Below are 17,684 nucleotides of genomic sequence, written 5' to 3' on the forward strand. Positions count from 1 at the left end.
TCTAAATCGTCTCGCCCTTCTCTGGAGTTCTTGGCAGGGGTCCCCCAATGGCTGTGCTTCTGAATTACATAGGTCACCTGGGAGAACCCTGCCCCCTCTGAGCTCCCGGAGAATTTCCTGGGAAGTGCCCAGGAATCTGCTCTGCTGGTCCAGGTGATTCTGGTGTCCTTCAGGTTTGGAAACCACGCTGCAAAGGACGTTCACGTGAAGCTCATAGCAGATTTTGTTTTATTTTCAGCGTATAGATTTGACCATGAGGCTATACTGTAAGGCAAGATTCATATCTGATTTCAAATTTTTTTTTTTTTTTATCCTCATTTAAGGACATTTTTGCATTTATCTTCAGATAGAGCAGGAAGGAGAGAGGGGGGAAGAGAGAGAGAGAAACATCTACGTGAGAGAGACACATCGAGTGGCTGCCAGCCACACAACCCCAACCAGGGTCAGGGACAAACTACAGCCGAGGCACATGCCCTTAGCAGACACCGAACCCACCGAACCCGGGACTCTCTGGTCCGCAGGCCGAAGCTCTAACCGCTGAGCCAAACTGGCCAGGACTGATTTCAATTTTTAAAATCATCTTTTTAGTCCCCAGAGTACGTTGTGTGGTGCTCTACACATCCTAGTAGCGACTGAATAAGACTTTGGCATTTAGAAGGATGGTTCTGTCACTCGCACTGGTCCAGCCCCAGCCCCCAGTCCTTCCTCCGAAGGCTTACGCAGACCCTGGCTTGCTGCTGCCATCATTTGTGCCTGTCTCTCTGCCACCTCTGGATTTTCAGTCAGGTATCTTACCAGGAAGCCTACTGGATTTCATCTTTTGGATGCTCCTACAAATCATCTTTTCTCCCATACCTTTGTCTCCTCTTTTATTTCCAGTCTTGGTGAAGGTCCCTGCCGTTTTCCCAAGCCACATTCAGTGGGGCCAGGTTCTGTGCATTCTAATTCTTAACCATGTTTGCCTTTGAAGCCTGGAGCCCCTCACTTCACCTTGTATACAGAGTCCTTCACCTTGAGGGGTGGGGTTGGGAGGCAAACAAACTCCTCTGCCTTGCACCCAGGGTGTGCCTCCCTGTCCTCCAGCCCAGCTCCTGGCCTTCCCTACCTGCCCCTTGTCAGGGGGTTCATACTATAGAACTAGTTCCCAGTGAAGGGACCGCGTTGTCTCAGGGTTAATAGTTTGCACCTGAAGGTCCTTCCTTCTGAAATTTCTTTACTGACTTTGCCACCTGGCTGACGTCACTTCCATTTTAACTCACAGAGCATTTCCTTCAGGAAGCTTCCCCTGACCACCGCCTTTTCCTCTTGCATGAGTTAGATGTCCTTTCCCAGATCTGGGGCATCCTCTGTCATTGACCAACCACTGTCCTGTCGATTTAGTTCACACGTTTGCCACAGAATATGAACATCTTTAGAGCAGGAGCTATGTCTTGCTGACATAAAACTGATGCCAAATAAATAGATGTTTGAAGAAATGAATGAACAAATGAATATCTAAGCAAATGTGAACAATATCCACATTTGAGTTTGTTTAACTATCTATGATAAAAAAATGTATTGTTTTTATTCTTCTTCAATGGAGAGATTTTGGAGGCTTGAAGCCGGTTCTAGAATGGTAAAACAATGTCATTGCTTTTATATTCTAACAGGAAATATGGGATGTATAAAATCAAAAAGGAAAGACAATCTGAATGACGATGGAGTAGATTTGAAGACGCAACCAGTACGTAATACTGACCGAACTATTTATGTGAGAGATCCAACGTCCAATAAACAGCCAAGGCCAGTAAGTAGATAGTCTCAGGAGAGCGTTCCCACAGCAGGATGGAAGCATGGCTGCATGAGTTAAACACCAGATCTCTGTCTAGCATGTGCGTGCAGAGAACTGCAGCAGGAGCTTGGGCCTCAATTCTTTTCCTTTTTTAAAAATGTATTTGTATTGATTGTTCTAGAGGGAGAGAGAGATAGAAACATCGACAAAAGAACATCAATTGACTGCTTCCTGCACGCTCCCTAGGGGGGATCGAGTGCGAAACCCGGGCATCGAATCGGTGACCTTTTGGAGCATGGGACGATGCTCATTCCACTGAGCTACACCGACTGGGCAGGCCTCATTCTTGATATGCTTTGTGACTTAATCCTGTAAAGAGCCTGTAAACATTTGAGAGAAATCAGGTCACTTACTGTACGATAGAGCGGCCTTTGGTCACCTCGTGTGCAGAAAAACTCATCTTGCATATCACTGGTGCGAATGCCCAATTTTTACATATAAAGACATACATGTCCATCTGAGCGCGTGTGATTTAGGACAGGTAGTGAGATGAGTGCAATGGTCTGGACGCAGAAGGAAATGCTGCATTCCAGTCAGAAGCCAAAATAGGTGCTAGTGTGTCCTTTGCACCATCTTGTTCAATTAATTGATGAGTACAGATACTGAGGTTGTCACAGTTCACTATAATTAATGATTTTTAAAAACACACAGCTAATTCTGTCCACTAACTTTGCACAAATATCTGCACCACAAACGTTCCATGAGTGACGTGCATGAATTTGGCAATGCTGGGCGAAGGGAGAGGAACGTCACATTTTATGGGGAAGGAAGAACGAAGCTTTGGACAATTACAGCCTTGGATGCACTTTTTCTCAGATGTTATATCCTTTCCATTTATCCTCTCTCTCTTTTTTTATTATTTAATCCTCACCTGAGGATATGTTTTTATTGATTTTGAGAGGTGGGGTAGAGAGAGAGAGTGAGAGAAAGAGAGAAACATCCATCAGTTGCCTCCCGTACATGCTCTGACCAGGGACTGAACCGGCGAACTTTTGGTGTAGGGGACGACAGTCCAACCAGCTGAGCCACCTGGCCAGGACGATGCTCTCTCTTTGTGTATGATAACATATGAAACATATGTATGACACATCTTGTAGCCTGGTTTTTATGGAATTCCTCAGCATTTAATCTGGAAGCAGCTAATTCCAAATTAACCCAAATGCCTTTATTAAGTGGTTTTTATAATTTCTCTCATTTGACATGTTTTTAAATGCCTTGGCATTCTAGAAGTGTATTATTGTTACCGAGACCTTCAGCCAGCCTTCTCCCCCCCGTTCCCCATTATCCTACAGGTATGACGTATGTCCAAGTCACATGTCATTGTTGAAATTGATAAGTCACTATTGACCTTCTTAAAAAGAAATGAAAATGAAGAGTGAATATACATGATATTCTGGATAGAAACATTAACACTGTAATTTTATATAGAAACTCAAAATGTATAAGATTATTAACAGCTTTAATGATTTAGTTATAAATATGTATATCCTACAGGTAGGTTTACAATTGTGAGTACACAAAACACAGTTTCTTCCTGTATTATTATTTATTCTTGTATTATATATTCATCCTTGTATTATATATATATAATATATATATTATATATTATATGAACGACTATAAACTTACTTTTGCATTAATAGGTATAGATGTAGAACTATATATTATATAAATATGATTAATAGAAAAAAAATGATATAAGGAATTGAAGTCACAAATAGTCTCTTTATTATAGGCTTCAGAGATCTCTTAAAAAGGGGGATCTGGCTTTTTCTGGTGTTACATATGCCAGATATTACATGCTTTAAAACCCATGCTTGTTTGTTTGTTTCTTTCTTTAATGATGAACAAGTTTTTTTTTTGTTGTTGTTGTTTTTTATTCAGAGAAGCAAAGGAAAATAGTACAAACTTACACACCACTTTTTTTTTATCTTATTAAAAGTAAAGGAGGTTAAAAATTAAGTTAGAAAGCAGAAGTAGTAAACATGTTTGACATCTTTCAATTCCCATATTTTAGTTGTACCTTATGTGGTCACAGCTGCCCTGTTTCATGAGCCGGTTAGTTTGGCCTAATTCCATGGCCACAGAGAACTCTCAGCTCCGGCAGATGCACCGAAAACGCACCCTGGATCGACAGGGAGGGGAGGCAGCCCCCCAGTGGCTAAGGAACAGACACTTTAAGGAAAGTGAGGAAGGGTAGATGAGATGCATATGTGTTATAAAAAGTGTGTTAAAACATTAGCAAATTAGGGACATTTTGATATTTGAAAAGCAGCCTGCTGCTTTCAAAATGATTTAGTTTCTCATTTTCTAATTATTTCCTCTGTCATTTAAAATTGTCATACATTCTAATTATGCAAATTTAAATGATTAAAAATCAGTATAAAACTTTTTGAAATAAGTATTGAAGAATAATATGGACCCATGATTTTCTGATACCAGAAAAAAAAGTAATCCCCGCCACCACCACTGCCACCACCATGCCCAGATTTTATGGGCTAACTGTCAGCCGAAATTTAAATTTCAGTACAAACTGTTTGGTCCCATTTCATTAAATCACTCTAATCAAACAGAAAAGTTACATCATTTGTGGTTATAGGTCTCTGAGTACTTTCCTTAAAGGGGTCCAAGAGGTCTTATACATCCTCCTCACATTCACTGAGAGAAAAAGGAATTTGATTTAAAAGGTATTTAAAATAGCCTTTTGTGCCGTCACACTCTTCCTGAGAGTTCATCTCCAACTAAGATAACAGGGGATGCCATCTGTCCTCCTGATGGGTCAGGTCAGCCATAGAGAGCCTGGATGGATCAGGACTTGTTTCTCAGCAGCCAGTAACAGAGCCCTCACTACGGTTTTTTAAGTAAGTCTGGGAAACGCAGAGATCAGCCATCCTGGCTTGGAAGGCTATTCCACAAGGTCCCAAGGTCCCAGGCCACTTCCGTCTTTGCTCTGCTGTCCCTGCTGCCTGGTCTCCCTGGCTGCGGAGACTCCAGCCTTTACCTGGAAGGCAAGGCCAAAGGGAATCAGGCCCCGGAGGCCCACACAACTGTTTTGTTTATAGATACACTGCTTCCCTCCATCTGCACAGAATGCTAGAGAATTTGGAAGCATAGCCACTTAGCGGGGCAAATTGCCTCCCAAATAATATTAGGGTTGTGTTACTGAATAACAGTGAGAAGGACAGTTGGGTGAGCATCCAGCAGCCCTGCCCAGAGCCCTGTTCCTTTCCCGCCACCACAGGCAAATGACTGTTCAGAAGGAAGAGCCGTGTAGAGGAGGACAGAGCTCTGCAGAATGTTTCTCTGTCCTCCTCTTTCTGGCTTAATAAATGAGCAAATCTAAACCTCATTTGCTGCTGTTAGAAAAATGACACAACATACAACAGGAATGTGAATAAGAAAAGCGAAACATACAAATTCTTTTGTAACCAATATTCTCTCCTAGGTTCCAGAATCGCAGCTTTTACCGGGACAGAGGTTTCAGACTAAAGGTATGTTTTCATAGCAACATGGTGGTTTCTTTTCTTTACTGCTGGAGACTCTTTGAAGTCGTTTTCCTGGGTGTTATTTTTTTATTGTGGAAAAATAAACATAACATAAAAGTGATTGTTTTAACCATTTTTAAGTGTACAGGTCAATGGCATTAAGCAAATTCACACTGCTGTAGAACCTTCACCACCATCCGTCTCCAGAACTTCCCCATCTTTCCAAAATGAAACCATACCCTTAAACACTAACTCCGTCCCTCTTCCTCCCAGCCCCTGGCACCCACTATTCTGCTTCTGTCTCTGTGAGTTTGATACTCTGGGAATCTCATATAAGGGAAATCACAGGGTATTTTTCCTTCGGTGACTGGCTTGTTTCACTTAGTATAATGCCCTCAAAGCCCACTCATGTGTGGCTGGTGTCAGGATTTCTTTCCTTTTATAAAGCTGAATAATAACACTAGAGTATGTATAGATCATATTTGGTTTATCCATGCATCTGTGACTGGACAGTTGATTGTTTCCTCCTTTTAGCTGCTATGAATAATACTGTTATGAGCATGGTGTATCATTTCTTAAAAACAGAGTTGGAGTGAATACAGGTGTAGCTCTGCATGATATGAGATAGTGAACATTGCACACCGTCTATGTATACAGCATGTTATTTACTGTGGACCATGTGGGCCGTGAGACCCACTAGGAAGGAAACACACGATTATCCAGCTCCCTGTCTCTTCAGCACATGCTGTTATCCTTTGTGCCCGTGAGGATTTGTCAAAACGTTTTCTGCTGATGAGTTTTTAAAGGTCTTCATTTGTGTTCTTTGTTTTTAGACCCAGAGGAACAAGGAGACATTGTGATAGCCTTGTACCCCTATGATGGCATCCACCCGGACGACTTGTCTTTCAGGAAAGGAGAGAAGATGAAAGTCCTGGAGGAGTAAGTACGCCCAGGCACATTGCTCCTGCTGCCCCGTGCCCGGGCCGTCGGGTCTTACACGCTGGCCCCTCGTGCTACTCCCAGTAGCGCAGCAAGAGCCTGATCCCCTCTTGGGGCGGGGCCTCCCAGGCAGCCTCCTTGCTGCGGCAGGGCTGGGAGTGGCGGGGGCAGGGCTGAAAAACTGTCCTCTGAGATTGGCCTGCGAGCGTCCTCCAGAGGTTTCCCTTTGAAGACAGACACTGGCTTCTCTCTCTCTTCCTCTCACTCTCTCTTCCTTTCTGTCTTCCTGTCTTTCTTTTCTTTCTCCTTTTTGCTAAATCCTCACTCGAGGATTTTTTGTTTCTCATTGATTTTTAGAGAAAGAGTGGAGGGGGGAGGAGAGAGAGAGAAACATCGATGTGAAAGAGACACATCAGTTGGTTGCCTCCCGCTCGTGCCTCGACGGGGGCCGGCTGGGAATCGAACCTGCAACCCAAGTACATGCCCTTGACTGGGAATCAAACCCTTGACCCTGTGGTAAGCAGGCTGGTGTTCTAACCCCTGAGAAACACCAGCCAGGGCTGGTTTTTTTCTTACTCATCTCTGCCATCTTAAGAAGTTTGGTTGTGTGTGGAATGTGCATGTTATTATAATGCCGTTTTTATTTAGTTGCATTACTCAAATTCAGACTTGGTTTATGGGTCCAACTTGGTTCTATTTATAAGGGCACTATGCTGATGCAGTGGTCATCTCGAAAAAGCCCCTACTCAGCATGCTGACTCACAGGCCTGTGACCCTACTCAGACCATGGAAGTTCAGAACAGTACTGAGAATAAGGAACTCCAACTATTTCAATCTAGGTTGCTTTTCCTTCTAATCTGCATACATGGCGCCCTGGCCTGCCAACCAGGATTAAAGGAGGAAGACCCTTTATTAACTATAAAGTGTTCGGTGGTTGAGAGCTATTATCGCTCACTGGTTGAGCATGATACGGATAAATATAACGCAGGCGTATAGATCAGTGCCCGTTGTAGTCCTCCTTGTTTGCTGATGAGGATCCATCTGTGTGGGAATTTGAAGGGCAACATAATTGAGGCTCATAGGCACCCGCCCATTTTTCCCTCCTTCACTGCCCCGTCCTCCTCCCCAGCTCCATGCTGAGGCCAAGAGCAAGTGATGAGGTCTGCCTGCTTGAAATTATGGTTTTCTGTTTCTTTTTCTATGGCATCGATCTATGTAAACTAGATGTTTGGACAAAGGAGTTTATAACATAGGGACTATGATTCATTATTCCCTTGACTCCCATGCCTGTAAGGATCCTAAAGGATTTCTTGGGTATGCTTTGGGAAATTACAAACATTTTGCTTCTGCAGAGTAGGAACTATTTTCACCAGCCGTGGTGTGTGCAGTGCTGAACACAATGACCCAGCCTTTGGTTGTGAGACTGTTTTTCTTTGCTTCAGTCTCCAAACATATTTTCATTTCAGCAAGAGGAGTGAATTTTCCCACTGGGTTCTGAGATTTCAGGAATCTCCCCCACCATCCCTCACCCCCCAGAACACCTTGAGACGATTGCTTTTGTAGTTCTTGAGTAATTGGACATATTATTTTTTTGGTACGTGCCCCTTGTGGAAACCAAACCCGGGACTCTCTGGTCCGCAGGCCGTCACTCCAACTGCTGAGCCAAACCGTCCAGGGCTGGACTTACTTTTTTTTTTTTTTTTTTTTTATCATCCTCACCCGAGGACATTTTTCCATTCTTTGTTCAGATAGAGTGGGAGGGAGAGAGAGGAACAGAGAGAGAGAGAAACATCGATGTGAAAGGGACACATCGAGTGGTCGCCACCCGCACAACCAACCAGGGCCAGGGACAAACTGCATCCGAGGCACATGCCCTTAGCGGGAACCGAACCCGGGTTTCTCCGGACCGCAGGCCGATGCTCTAACCGCTGAGCCAAACCGGCCAGGGCTGGACTTACTTTTTGATGTATGTTTCTATTCCAGGCATGGAGAATGGTGGAAAGCTAAATCCCTTTCAACAAAGAGAGAAGGCTTCATCCCCAGCAACTATGTAGCCAAAGTCAACACCTTGGAAACAGAAGAGTGAGTCCTTACATGTTGTCTGTCATTTTTGATGGGTTTGTTTGCTGTGTGTGATTTCTTGTTCATTCTTTATCTTTTTTCTTCCCTGGAGCTTAACACCGAACTGTTACAATGTCTTCCCAGGTGGTTTTTCAAGGATATAACCAGGAAAGATGCAGAGAGGCAGCTTCTGGCTCCAGGGAACAGCCCTGGGGCCTTTCTCATCAGAGAAAGTGAAACATTAAAGGGTAAGAAGTGTCGTGGCGTAAGACTTCTTACATATATTTTTTCTTTGTTGATTTTAGAGAGAGAGAAACACTGATGAGAGAGTACATCGATTGGCTGCCTCCTGCATGCCCCTCACTGGGATATGGCCCACAACCTGGGCATGTGCCTTGATCAGGAATCGAACAGGTGACCTCTTGGTGCGGGGGTCGATGCTCAACCTCTGAGCCACATGGGCTGGGCCATAAGGCTTCTTATAAAACACCACTGAGGAACTCATTCTTAGAAGCTATTCTAGAATATATTATGTTCTGGTAATGAAATTTTATAGTTTGAAAATATAACAAACTCAAATTATTAGTTTTGCTACTAAATGTAACAGAAAACAGGCATAATTATGGCCATTTCTCACCACATTTTGCTGAGTCTCCTACATCATTATTTAGAATAAATCTTGAAATTTTAAGAGAAAGGAAATCAAAACAACTTTTCATTTTAGAGAAACCATTTAAAAAACCATCATGAAGAAGATAATGGCATGTTGGTAAACTTCAGAATGAACAAAATTCTAGCTTTATTTATCAAGTTTTTGTTTTTGTTTTTTTTTTAAATGAGGTCTACTTTCATTCTGGTTGTTTATTAGGGATCTCTGTCTAATTTAAATATTTTTTATTAATTATTTTTGATTTTTAGAGAGAAAGGAAGGCAGAGAGAGAGAGAAACATCAGTGTGAGAGTGAAACATCGATTGGCTGCCTCCTGCTCGCCCCCTCCCTGGGATCCAGCCTGAAACCAGGGCATGTACCCTGACCTGGAATCAAACCAGTGACCTTTTGGTGCCCAGGACGATGCTCAGCCAACTGAGCCACACAGCCCAGGGCTCAAGTAGACTTTTATAGAACTTGTCAAATTATGTACTATATATATGCTTAATTTAAATTTTGCATATTTTATGCCAAAATTGGTACTACAGTATTGTTTAAAACAGACCTCAATTATAAAGTATCGATATAATCTTTACCTGTACTTTCTCCTTCCAGGAAGCTACTCTCTGTCTGTCAGGGATTATGACCCTCTGCATGGCGACGTCATTAAGCACTACAAAATCAGAAGTCTGGACAATGGGGGTTATTACATCTCTCCAAGAATCACTTTTCCTTGTATTAGTGACATGATTAAGCATTACCAAAGTAAGTAAAAGCTGGAGGTCGGGTAAGACAGATACGTTTATCATGGTAAATACATGGTGTCAGATACTTTTTTATATTAAAAACTTTTATGCATTACGTTTCTTTTGGATAATATTAGAGGACCGTGTTCTAAATTCATCAATAATTAAGTATACATCCAAAGTCATTTTTGATCCTTGTGAATAATTATTCCAGTCCTTCTCATCTGGTCCCTGATGTTTGACCACTGATATTTCAGAATTATGAAAAGGAAATGAATACTGTTTTCACCTCGTGCATATTTTTACAACACTCCTTTATCAATCTGGAAGAGGAGTGCAGACTTGCAGATGTATGTGTGTGCAAAAGTAATGCATACTCTTGGTAACAGAACCCAGAAATACAGCAACCCCAAAACATTTAGCAGTGGCAAGTCATTGGTCCTCTCCCACCACTGCCGCTCTCTAGCCATGTTGAGCTGAACCCCTGACCAGCCTTTAGGCTCATTCCCTGTGTGATCGAAGTCGGCCATACTGGGCAGCTGTTATTACTGCTTATTTCTACAACCCACTCGAGGGGAACATACATTGTAGCTTTGCTTAGGTCCCAAACTAAGGGACCCCGGATTTGTGCAACCCTTCCTCCTTCTCTGTTGTCCCATTCACTTATTCATCCTGCATGTGTGCTGAGTGTCTACTGTGCCCCGGCCCTGTCCTGGGGTTGGGGTTCCCTGGAGACAGGACCCAGCCCCTGTCCTTTTGCTATGACAAGCATACATAGGCTCAGCAGTTTGAAATTACATTTTATTAAGTGTGACAGTCTTTGTTTATCTGTTTGTGATGTTTTCACTGTTTTAATAGATTAATAGTAGCAATGAATAAAAGCAGGTATGTTTGCATTGTCTTTTATTTAAGAATTTCAAAAGTTGCAGTTATAAAAAACATACCCTTATAAGCATTTTATGTCAGGTTGAAGATTATAAGACTAATAGTTTAAACTTCCCCATAGATCCTGGTAAAATACAAAATATAATTGTTTTTTAATGTTTATTCTTTCTAACTAGAGCAATCAGATGGCTTGTGCAGAAGACTGGAGAAGGCTTGCATTAGTCCCAAACCACAAAAGCCGTGGGATAAAGATGCCTGGGAAATCCCGCGGGAGTCCATCAAGCTGGTGAAGAGACTCGGCGCTGGGCAATTCGGAGAAGTCTGGATGGGTGAGTGTGTGGTTCTGGAGCCAGAGATCACTCTAGAGGTGAAGACAGGAGAAATAAAGACTCGAGCCAATTTCTGTCATTTTTCTCAGCCAAACACTAAACTGTGTCAGGAGCTTTGTTTCTTTTGTTTTTCTCTGTCCACCTGGAACCAAGAACTGGCCTGCAAAATTAGTCTTCCTCTTCTCTGTGACTTCGTAATTCTCTTTCAGAATGAACATTTATAAGGAAGAGGGCAGTGGGTATTTCTGATTGTTCTGCCTGCTCTTTTATGATTCATCACCAGAGTCTCTGGACCCACACACATTTTAACTACAGGACGTTTGCTTTTATCTCAGGGGAAAGTACACTTGGTTTAGGACCATCCTTGCTGGTGGTCTTCAGGAAGCCTCACATTTATTGCAATTTCTCACCAAGAAAGTTTCTAAAGATGCTCAAAGTGCCATGATTGTTAGTGAAACATTTCCTACAGTTAAGCACAGCCTTCGTAGGCTCACAAAATAATAGCAATGGTTTTTCCCAGGAGATTCCTTTGCCCATCTGTCTTTTCTAAAGTTTTTGTAGTGAATGTGAATTTCTTTTGTGATAAGAATACCCTCCTTCCCTGCCCACCCCGCTTTTATAAAGCATCATGTTTTCTTCATGGTTCTGATAGAAAATGCAGTTACTTCTGGAAAGGATAACATGTTAGGTCATACACGTCTTACTCCATCACTCTTCCTATCCCAGCTTTGTGTGTGTGAAAACAAACACGATTTCTAAACAGAAGGAGTGGACAGGTTTTAAAAACCATGCAGCCCCTAATGAGCAAAACCAGACTCGTCCAGCCTGCTGCAGCCACGTGGGCAGTTCACTTCCTGTGGGCAGTTCTTAGAGGGAGATGTTTTCCTCTAAAATCCTGGATCCTGGGATCCCAGCGTTGCCCACTTTCTCTTGCTGGTGTTAGTCGAGGTTCTGTTAAATATGGCAGATACTGACCCAGCATATAATTAATTCTTACTGCACTGTAAGTGTGAGCATACTTACAGAATTCAAGTAAATTAGAATTACGCACCTCCCATTAATTTCAGAAACAGTCGACAGTGCATATCAGACACTCTATTTCCTTTCCAATCAGCAGATTCATGGGTGAGAGCGCTCAACTAGGTGTGGTCTCTTCGCATTCACACTCCGTTGCTTAAGTCGTAATGTTCTCCTCCTCCTTTCCCTGTCTGCTCTGTTCTTTTTATTGAGATAAAGTTCATGTAACATAAAATCAGTCATTTTAAAGTGAACAATTCAGTGATATTTACTACATTCACATTGTTCTGTAACCACCACCTTGATCTAGTTCTAAAATGTTTTCATCATCCCCAAAGCACTGTATCCATTAAGGAGTCATTTCCCACTTCCTCTCACTCCAGCCCTTGGCAACCACCAGTTTACTTTCTATCTCTATGAATTTGACTATTCTGAGTACCTCATGTAAGTAGTGTCATATAGTTTTTACCCTCTTGTGTCTGGCTTATTTCACTTAGTATTATGTCCTCAAGGTTCATCCATGTTGTACCATGTCTCAGAATTCTATTCTGATTCAAGGCTGAATAAGATTCCACTGTATGGATATACCACAGTTTGTTTATCTAGTTTTCTGTTGATAGACATTTGGGTGGTTTCCACTTTGGGGCTATTATGAAGAAAACTGCTGTGAACATTCATGTACAAATTATTGTGTGGACAAATGTTTTCATTTCTCTTGGGTATATACATTATTTTAAGAGTGAAATTGCTGGGTCATATGACAATTCTACATTTAACTTTTTGAAGAACCATCAAGCTGTTATCTGCTCATTTTTCTAAAATGTTGCCCTATCTTTTCCGCTAGGTATTTGTATTTATTTCTTAATATATATTTTTTTCAAATCCACAGCATAAGGAAAGGAATGGTATAATAAACATGATATACCCTTCACCTAGATTCATCAGTTAATTTTGATTTTGCTTTATCTTTTCATACAAATATACATAACCACATTTTTTTTTTCTTTATTGATTTTAGAGAGGGAGAGAGAGATGGAAACATCGATGAGAGAGAACATCGATTGGCTGCCTCCTGCATGCCCCCCACAGGGGGTCAGACCCACAACCTGGGCATGTGCCCTGACCGGGAATCAAACCGGTAACCTCTTGGTACATGAGTCAATGCTCCACCACTGAGCCACACCGGCTGGGCCACACACATATTTTACTGTTTTTGTTTAATCACCTGAAAGTAGGTTGCAGACGTGCTGCAACTTGTCCCCAAAATTCTAAGCATGTGACTCCAGGGTCAGGCCGTTATCTTCCACAATGCAGCGATGACATTCAGGAAGCTGAACAGTGATGCCTTCTGTTGCCTAAGCACAGAGTCTATATTTGAATTTCCCTAATTGTTCCAGGAAAGTTCTTGTAACTAAGATCATGTATTTGCACTTAGTTAACATGTTTTTAGTCTCCTTTAATATGGAACACCAGTCCCTTAGCCCATCTTCATATTTTGTGAGACTGACGTTTTGTGGAACACGGGCCACTTGTTTTGCGGGTGTCCTTCCCTTGGATTTCTCTGGCGTTTCCTGTGATTTGGCTCAAGTTGTGCCTTTGTATATGACTAGTACTCAGTGCTACTGTGTTTTTGGTGCATCTGGCAGGATGCACAGAATATTAGTTGGTCCCATTAGTGTTGATTTCTTTTTCATTTGAAGGAGGTCCACCAGATTTCTCCATTGTAAATATTACTTTCAAGTTTCCTTTTGTAATTAAGTAATAATCTGTGGGAAGATTAAGATTGTATAAATACCTTTCACTCCATAAGAACTTCCCCCAACTGGTTTCAGCATTATATGCTCATTTGCATTCTCTTCCCTCTTGGAGGCCATAACTTGTCTGAAAGAACAGCACTTGTCCCTGCCCCCCTCCCACGCTCCCCATTGGCTCCCTTCAGTAACCAGGGTCTCTGCCTTCTCTTCCTGGTCTCCCCTTTCCAGCCTTATCTCTTTATTGGCAGGAAAATACAAGTTCACTGCTATATTTAACTGTCCTCTAGGTCTCTGAGTCCATCTAAGTGTGCCCCGACTTTGACTGGGGAGATGACAAGGTGTTGGGGGGAGGAAGAAGACGGGAGGAGAAAACAGAATATCCATCTATATGGCGTCCTCAGGGACATTTTCATCAATTATCTCACGTACTCATCACAGTCATAAATGGGGGCACTTAGAACCAGAGAAGCAACCTGCCCAAAGTCGTTCAAGGCCGTGAAGAAGCCAGCTGGCTGCTCTGGCATCCCAGACACCGGGACTCGCTTGCTTGCCAAGCTATCTGCAAGCTCATTTGGCCTCCCTAGCTTCAGTTTCCTCATCGGTAAAATCGGCAAACAGCTCTCATCTGTTGTTGAAAGGAAGAATGAGATTATGTAGCTGAAGGGTTTCCTGTGCACTCTATTTTTATTATTATTTTCATTTTACTGTGTTTGTAGCCTTTGGAAGCTATTATTAATTTAAACCAGATAATCCAGTTAGGTCTTACCATGGATATTTGTCAGCAAAGGAATTGCATATCTGTCCCAAAGGGAAAAGCAGGGAGAGCTTAACTGGGGTGTGCTTGTCTGCTCTGCCGCAGCAGCCTTGCCTGTGAAGTGATGGTTTGGGGTTTTGCCCCAGCCTCCTCCTGTTCAGCTGGGAAGCCATGATAAGGCAGTTCATTGAATTGTGTGCTATTTGCACCCAAGAGCTAAGAGAGAGGATCTGCTGGTCTCGGAGCTATCACTTCGAGAGGAAGAGGTTATGATAGTTCTGTATTTTCTCAAAATTTTCTTGAGGGCTACTGACAAATTGAATGGTAACCTCTTTGCCAGCTGCATGATGGCGGTGCTCACAGGTGCCATTTGCCCGCCCGGCTCGTCCCTTCCAAAGACACTGTGGAGCCGGCCTTAAGTCAAGGGCAGGGTAACAAGGGGGGGGCATCGGCCTGCATAGACCTGTTCACGGCACAGTCCTGTCATTGTTCTCTCCAGAGTAGAACATTTTATTTAAATTGTTTGAAAGAGGGTAAAAATCTTGGGAACATTTATTATTTGAATAGATTTGTTAATACCATTTTCTCTTTTTTTTTTTTTTTTTTTTATCCTCACCCGAGGACATTTTTCCATTTTTTGTTCAGGTAGAGTAGGAGGGGGAGAGAGGAACAGAAAGAGAGAAACATCGACGTGAAGGGACACATCGAGTGGCTGCCACCCGCACGACTGACCAGAGCCGCGGACAAACTGCAACCGAGGTACATGCCCTTAGCGGGAACCGAACCCGGGTGTCTCGGGACCGCAGGCCGACGCTCTAACCGCTGAGCCAAACCGGCCAGGGCCCATTTTCTCATAGTAAATAACGTAACATAATTCAGTGCACAGTTCACTGCTGTCGTGGACATTGGCATTGTATAACCAATTTTTAGAACTCTTTTCATTTGCAAAACGGAGACTCCCTCTTCTATTCCCTGCCACTGTCCTGCTTTCTGTCTCTACATTTCTGACTCCTCTAGGTACCTCACATTCATGGACTCAGTAGTGTGTGTGTTCTTAGTGTGTGTGTGTGACTGGCTTATTTTATTTAGCATAATGTCTTCCAATTTCTTCGAGTTGTGGCATGTGTCAGAATTTCCTTCTTTGTTAGGGCTGAATAATATTTCCTTGTGTGTATACAACAGATTTTGTTTATCCATTCATCCTTCAATGGACATTTGGGTTGCTGTCAGCTTTTGGCAGTTGTAAATAATACTGTTATGAACATGAGTGTGCAAACACCTTTATTGTCTTTGAGAGCCTGCTTTTAATTCTTCTGGGCATATACACACAAAAGTGCGATTGCTAGATCATTTGGCAATTCTACGTTAAGCATTTCTGAGGACTTGGCCCACTGTTTCCACTGTGGCTGCACCGCTTCACATTCCCACCAGCAGGACAGGAGTGTTTCCGTTTCTCCACGTCCTCACCAACACTTGTTCTCCAGTGGTTTGGTTTGGTTTCTGTTTCTGTTTTATAGTACCATCCTAATGGTTCTGAGATGGTATCTCTTGTGTTTGATTTGCATTTACTAATGATTAGTGATGTTAAACATCTTTTCATGTGTTTATTGGCTCTTCTTTGGAGAAATGTCTATTCTAGCCCTTTGCCCATTTTTAATTGGGTTATTTGTTTGATTTGCTAAGAATTTTTTTTTTTATCCTCACCCGAGGACATTTTTCCATATTTTATTCAGATAGAGTGGGAAGGAGAGAGAGGAAGAGAGAGAAACATCGATGTGAAAGGGACACATCGAGTGGCCGCCACCCACACAACCCAACCAGGGCCAGGGACAAACTGCAGCCAAGGTAATGCCCTTAGCGGGAACCGAACCCAGGTCTCTGTGGACCGCAGGCTGACGCTCTAACCGCTGAGCGAAACTGGCCAGGGCAAGAATGTTTTTTTTTTCTTTATTGATATTAGAGAGAGAGGAATAGAGGGAAAGAGAGATAGAAACATCGATGAGAAAGAACATCGATTGACTGCCTCCTGCACACCCCGCGGGGATCAGGCCCACAACCTGGGCATGTGCCCTGACCAGGAATCAAACCGGCGACCTCTTGGTGCATGGGTCGATGCTCAACCACTGAGCCACACTGGCTAGGCTGCTAAGAATGTTTTAAAAGAGAGAGGCAGCAGAGGCTCATCTGAAACAGGGTATAAAAGGACCTGGCTTGTAGGAATAGAGTAAGCATTGAGTGAGGTGATACAGGCAAGCACTTGTCCTGTCAACAGCATTCAAAGAGCCCTTGTTAGTATTACATGCTTAGTTTTATTATAAAGGATATGAGAGCAAAGGCCATGAAGTAGAGGGGAGAAGTTACCCAGGATTTTCCCACTCAACACAAGTTGTTTCCTGTTGTTGTTTTTTAATCAAGCTTTTTATTTTGAGATAATTATAGTCATTTGCATTTGTAAGAAATAAAGATGTGTCCACACAAACACTTTTACACAAATGTCTGCAGTAGTATTATTCAGTCATAGCTAAAGAGCATAAATAATGCAAATGTCTATCCATTGATGGACTGATAAACAAGATGTGGTGTAGCTGTACAATGGGATATTATTTGGTGATAAAGAGAAATAAAATATTGACTCATGCTACAGCTTCGGTGAACCTTGAAAACACTATGTTAAATTAAAGAAGCAGGACACAGCCCTGGCCGGTTTGGCTCAGCAGTTAGAGCGTCAGCCCGCGGACCAATGAGACCAGGGTTGGATTCCGGTCAAGGCACATACCTCGGTTGTGGTTCATCCCCGGCTCTGGTCAGGGTTGCGCGAGAGGCAACCAGTCGATGTGTCTCTCTCCCATCGATGTTTCTCTCTCTGTCTTTCTCTTTCCTTCTCTCCCTCCCTCCTAATCTGTCTAAAGATAAATGAAAAAAATATCCTTGAATGAGGATAAAAAAAAAAGAAGCAGCAGGACACAAAGGACCACGAGTTTTATGATTCCATTTATATGAATGTCTGGGACAGGCCATTCTACAGAGACAAAGTAGATGCGTGGTTGCCTCGGGTAGGGGATGGGAGGACAGGGGAGTGACTGTTAATGGGTACAGGTTTCTTTTGGGGGTGATGAAAATTTTCTAATTGATTGGGGTATTGGTTCCACAATTCTGAATATAAAAATACCAATGAATTATATACTTTAAATGAGTAAATGATATATGAATTGTATTTCAAAAAATCTATTATAT

The 17,684-nt window shown here is 42.5% G+C and overlaps 1 protein-coding gene across 4 annotated transcripts in view; it reads left to right on the plus strand.

Moving 5' to 3' along the window:
* Nucleotides 1-17,684, plus strand: part of LYN (LYN proto-oncogene, Src family tyrosine kinase) — a 125,479-nt gene that overhangs the window by 58,426 nt on the left and 49,369 nt on the right. For 2 of the 4 annotated variants that reach the window (XM_036263653.1, XM_036263654.1), the window contains exons 2-8: nucleotides 1,650-1,786; nucleotides 5,277-5,322; nucleotides 6,150-6,255; nucleotides 8,239-8,337; nucleotides 8,461-8,564; nucleotides 9,581-9,730; nucleotides 10,773-10,925. In XM_036263653.1, coding sequence (XP_036119546.1) covers nucleotides 1,655-1,786; nucleotides 5,277-5,322; nucleotides 6,150-6,255; nucleotides 8,239-8,337; nucleotides 8,461-8,564; nucleotides 9,581-9,730; nucleotides 10,773-10,925 — 790 coding nt within the window. In that variant the 5' untranslated portion in view covers nucleotides 1,650-1,654. The remainder of the gene's footprint in view (nucleotides 1-1,649; nucleotides 1,787-5,276; nucleotides 5,323-6,149; nucleotides 6,256-8,238; nucleotides 8,338-8,460; nucleotides 8,565-9,580; nucleotides 9,731-10,772; nucleotides 10,926-17,684) is intronic. The other 2 variants (XM_036263656.1, XM_036263655.1) reach the window with 1 other exon arrangement.

This window comes from Molossus molossus, unplaced genomic scaffold (genome assembly GCF_014108415.1).
Source record: "Molossus molossus isolate mMolMol1 unplaced genomic scaffold, mMolMol1.p scaffold_m16_p_16, whole genome shotgun sequence".
In the NCBI taxonomy this organism is placed as follows: Eukaryota; Metazoa; Chordata; class Mammalia; order Chiroptera; family Molossidae; genus Molossus; species Molossus molossus.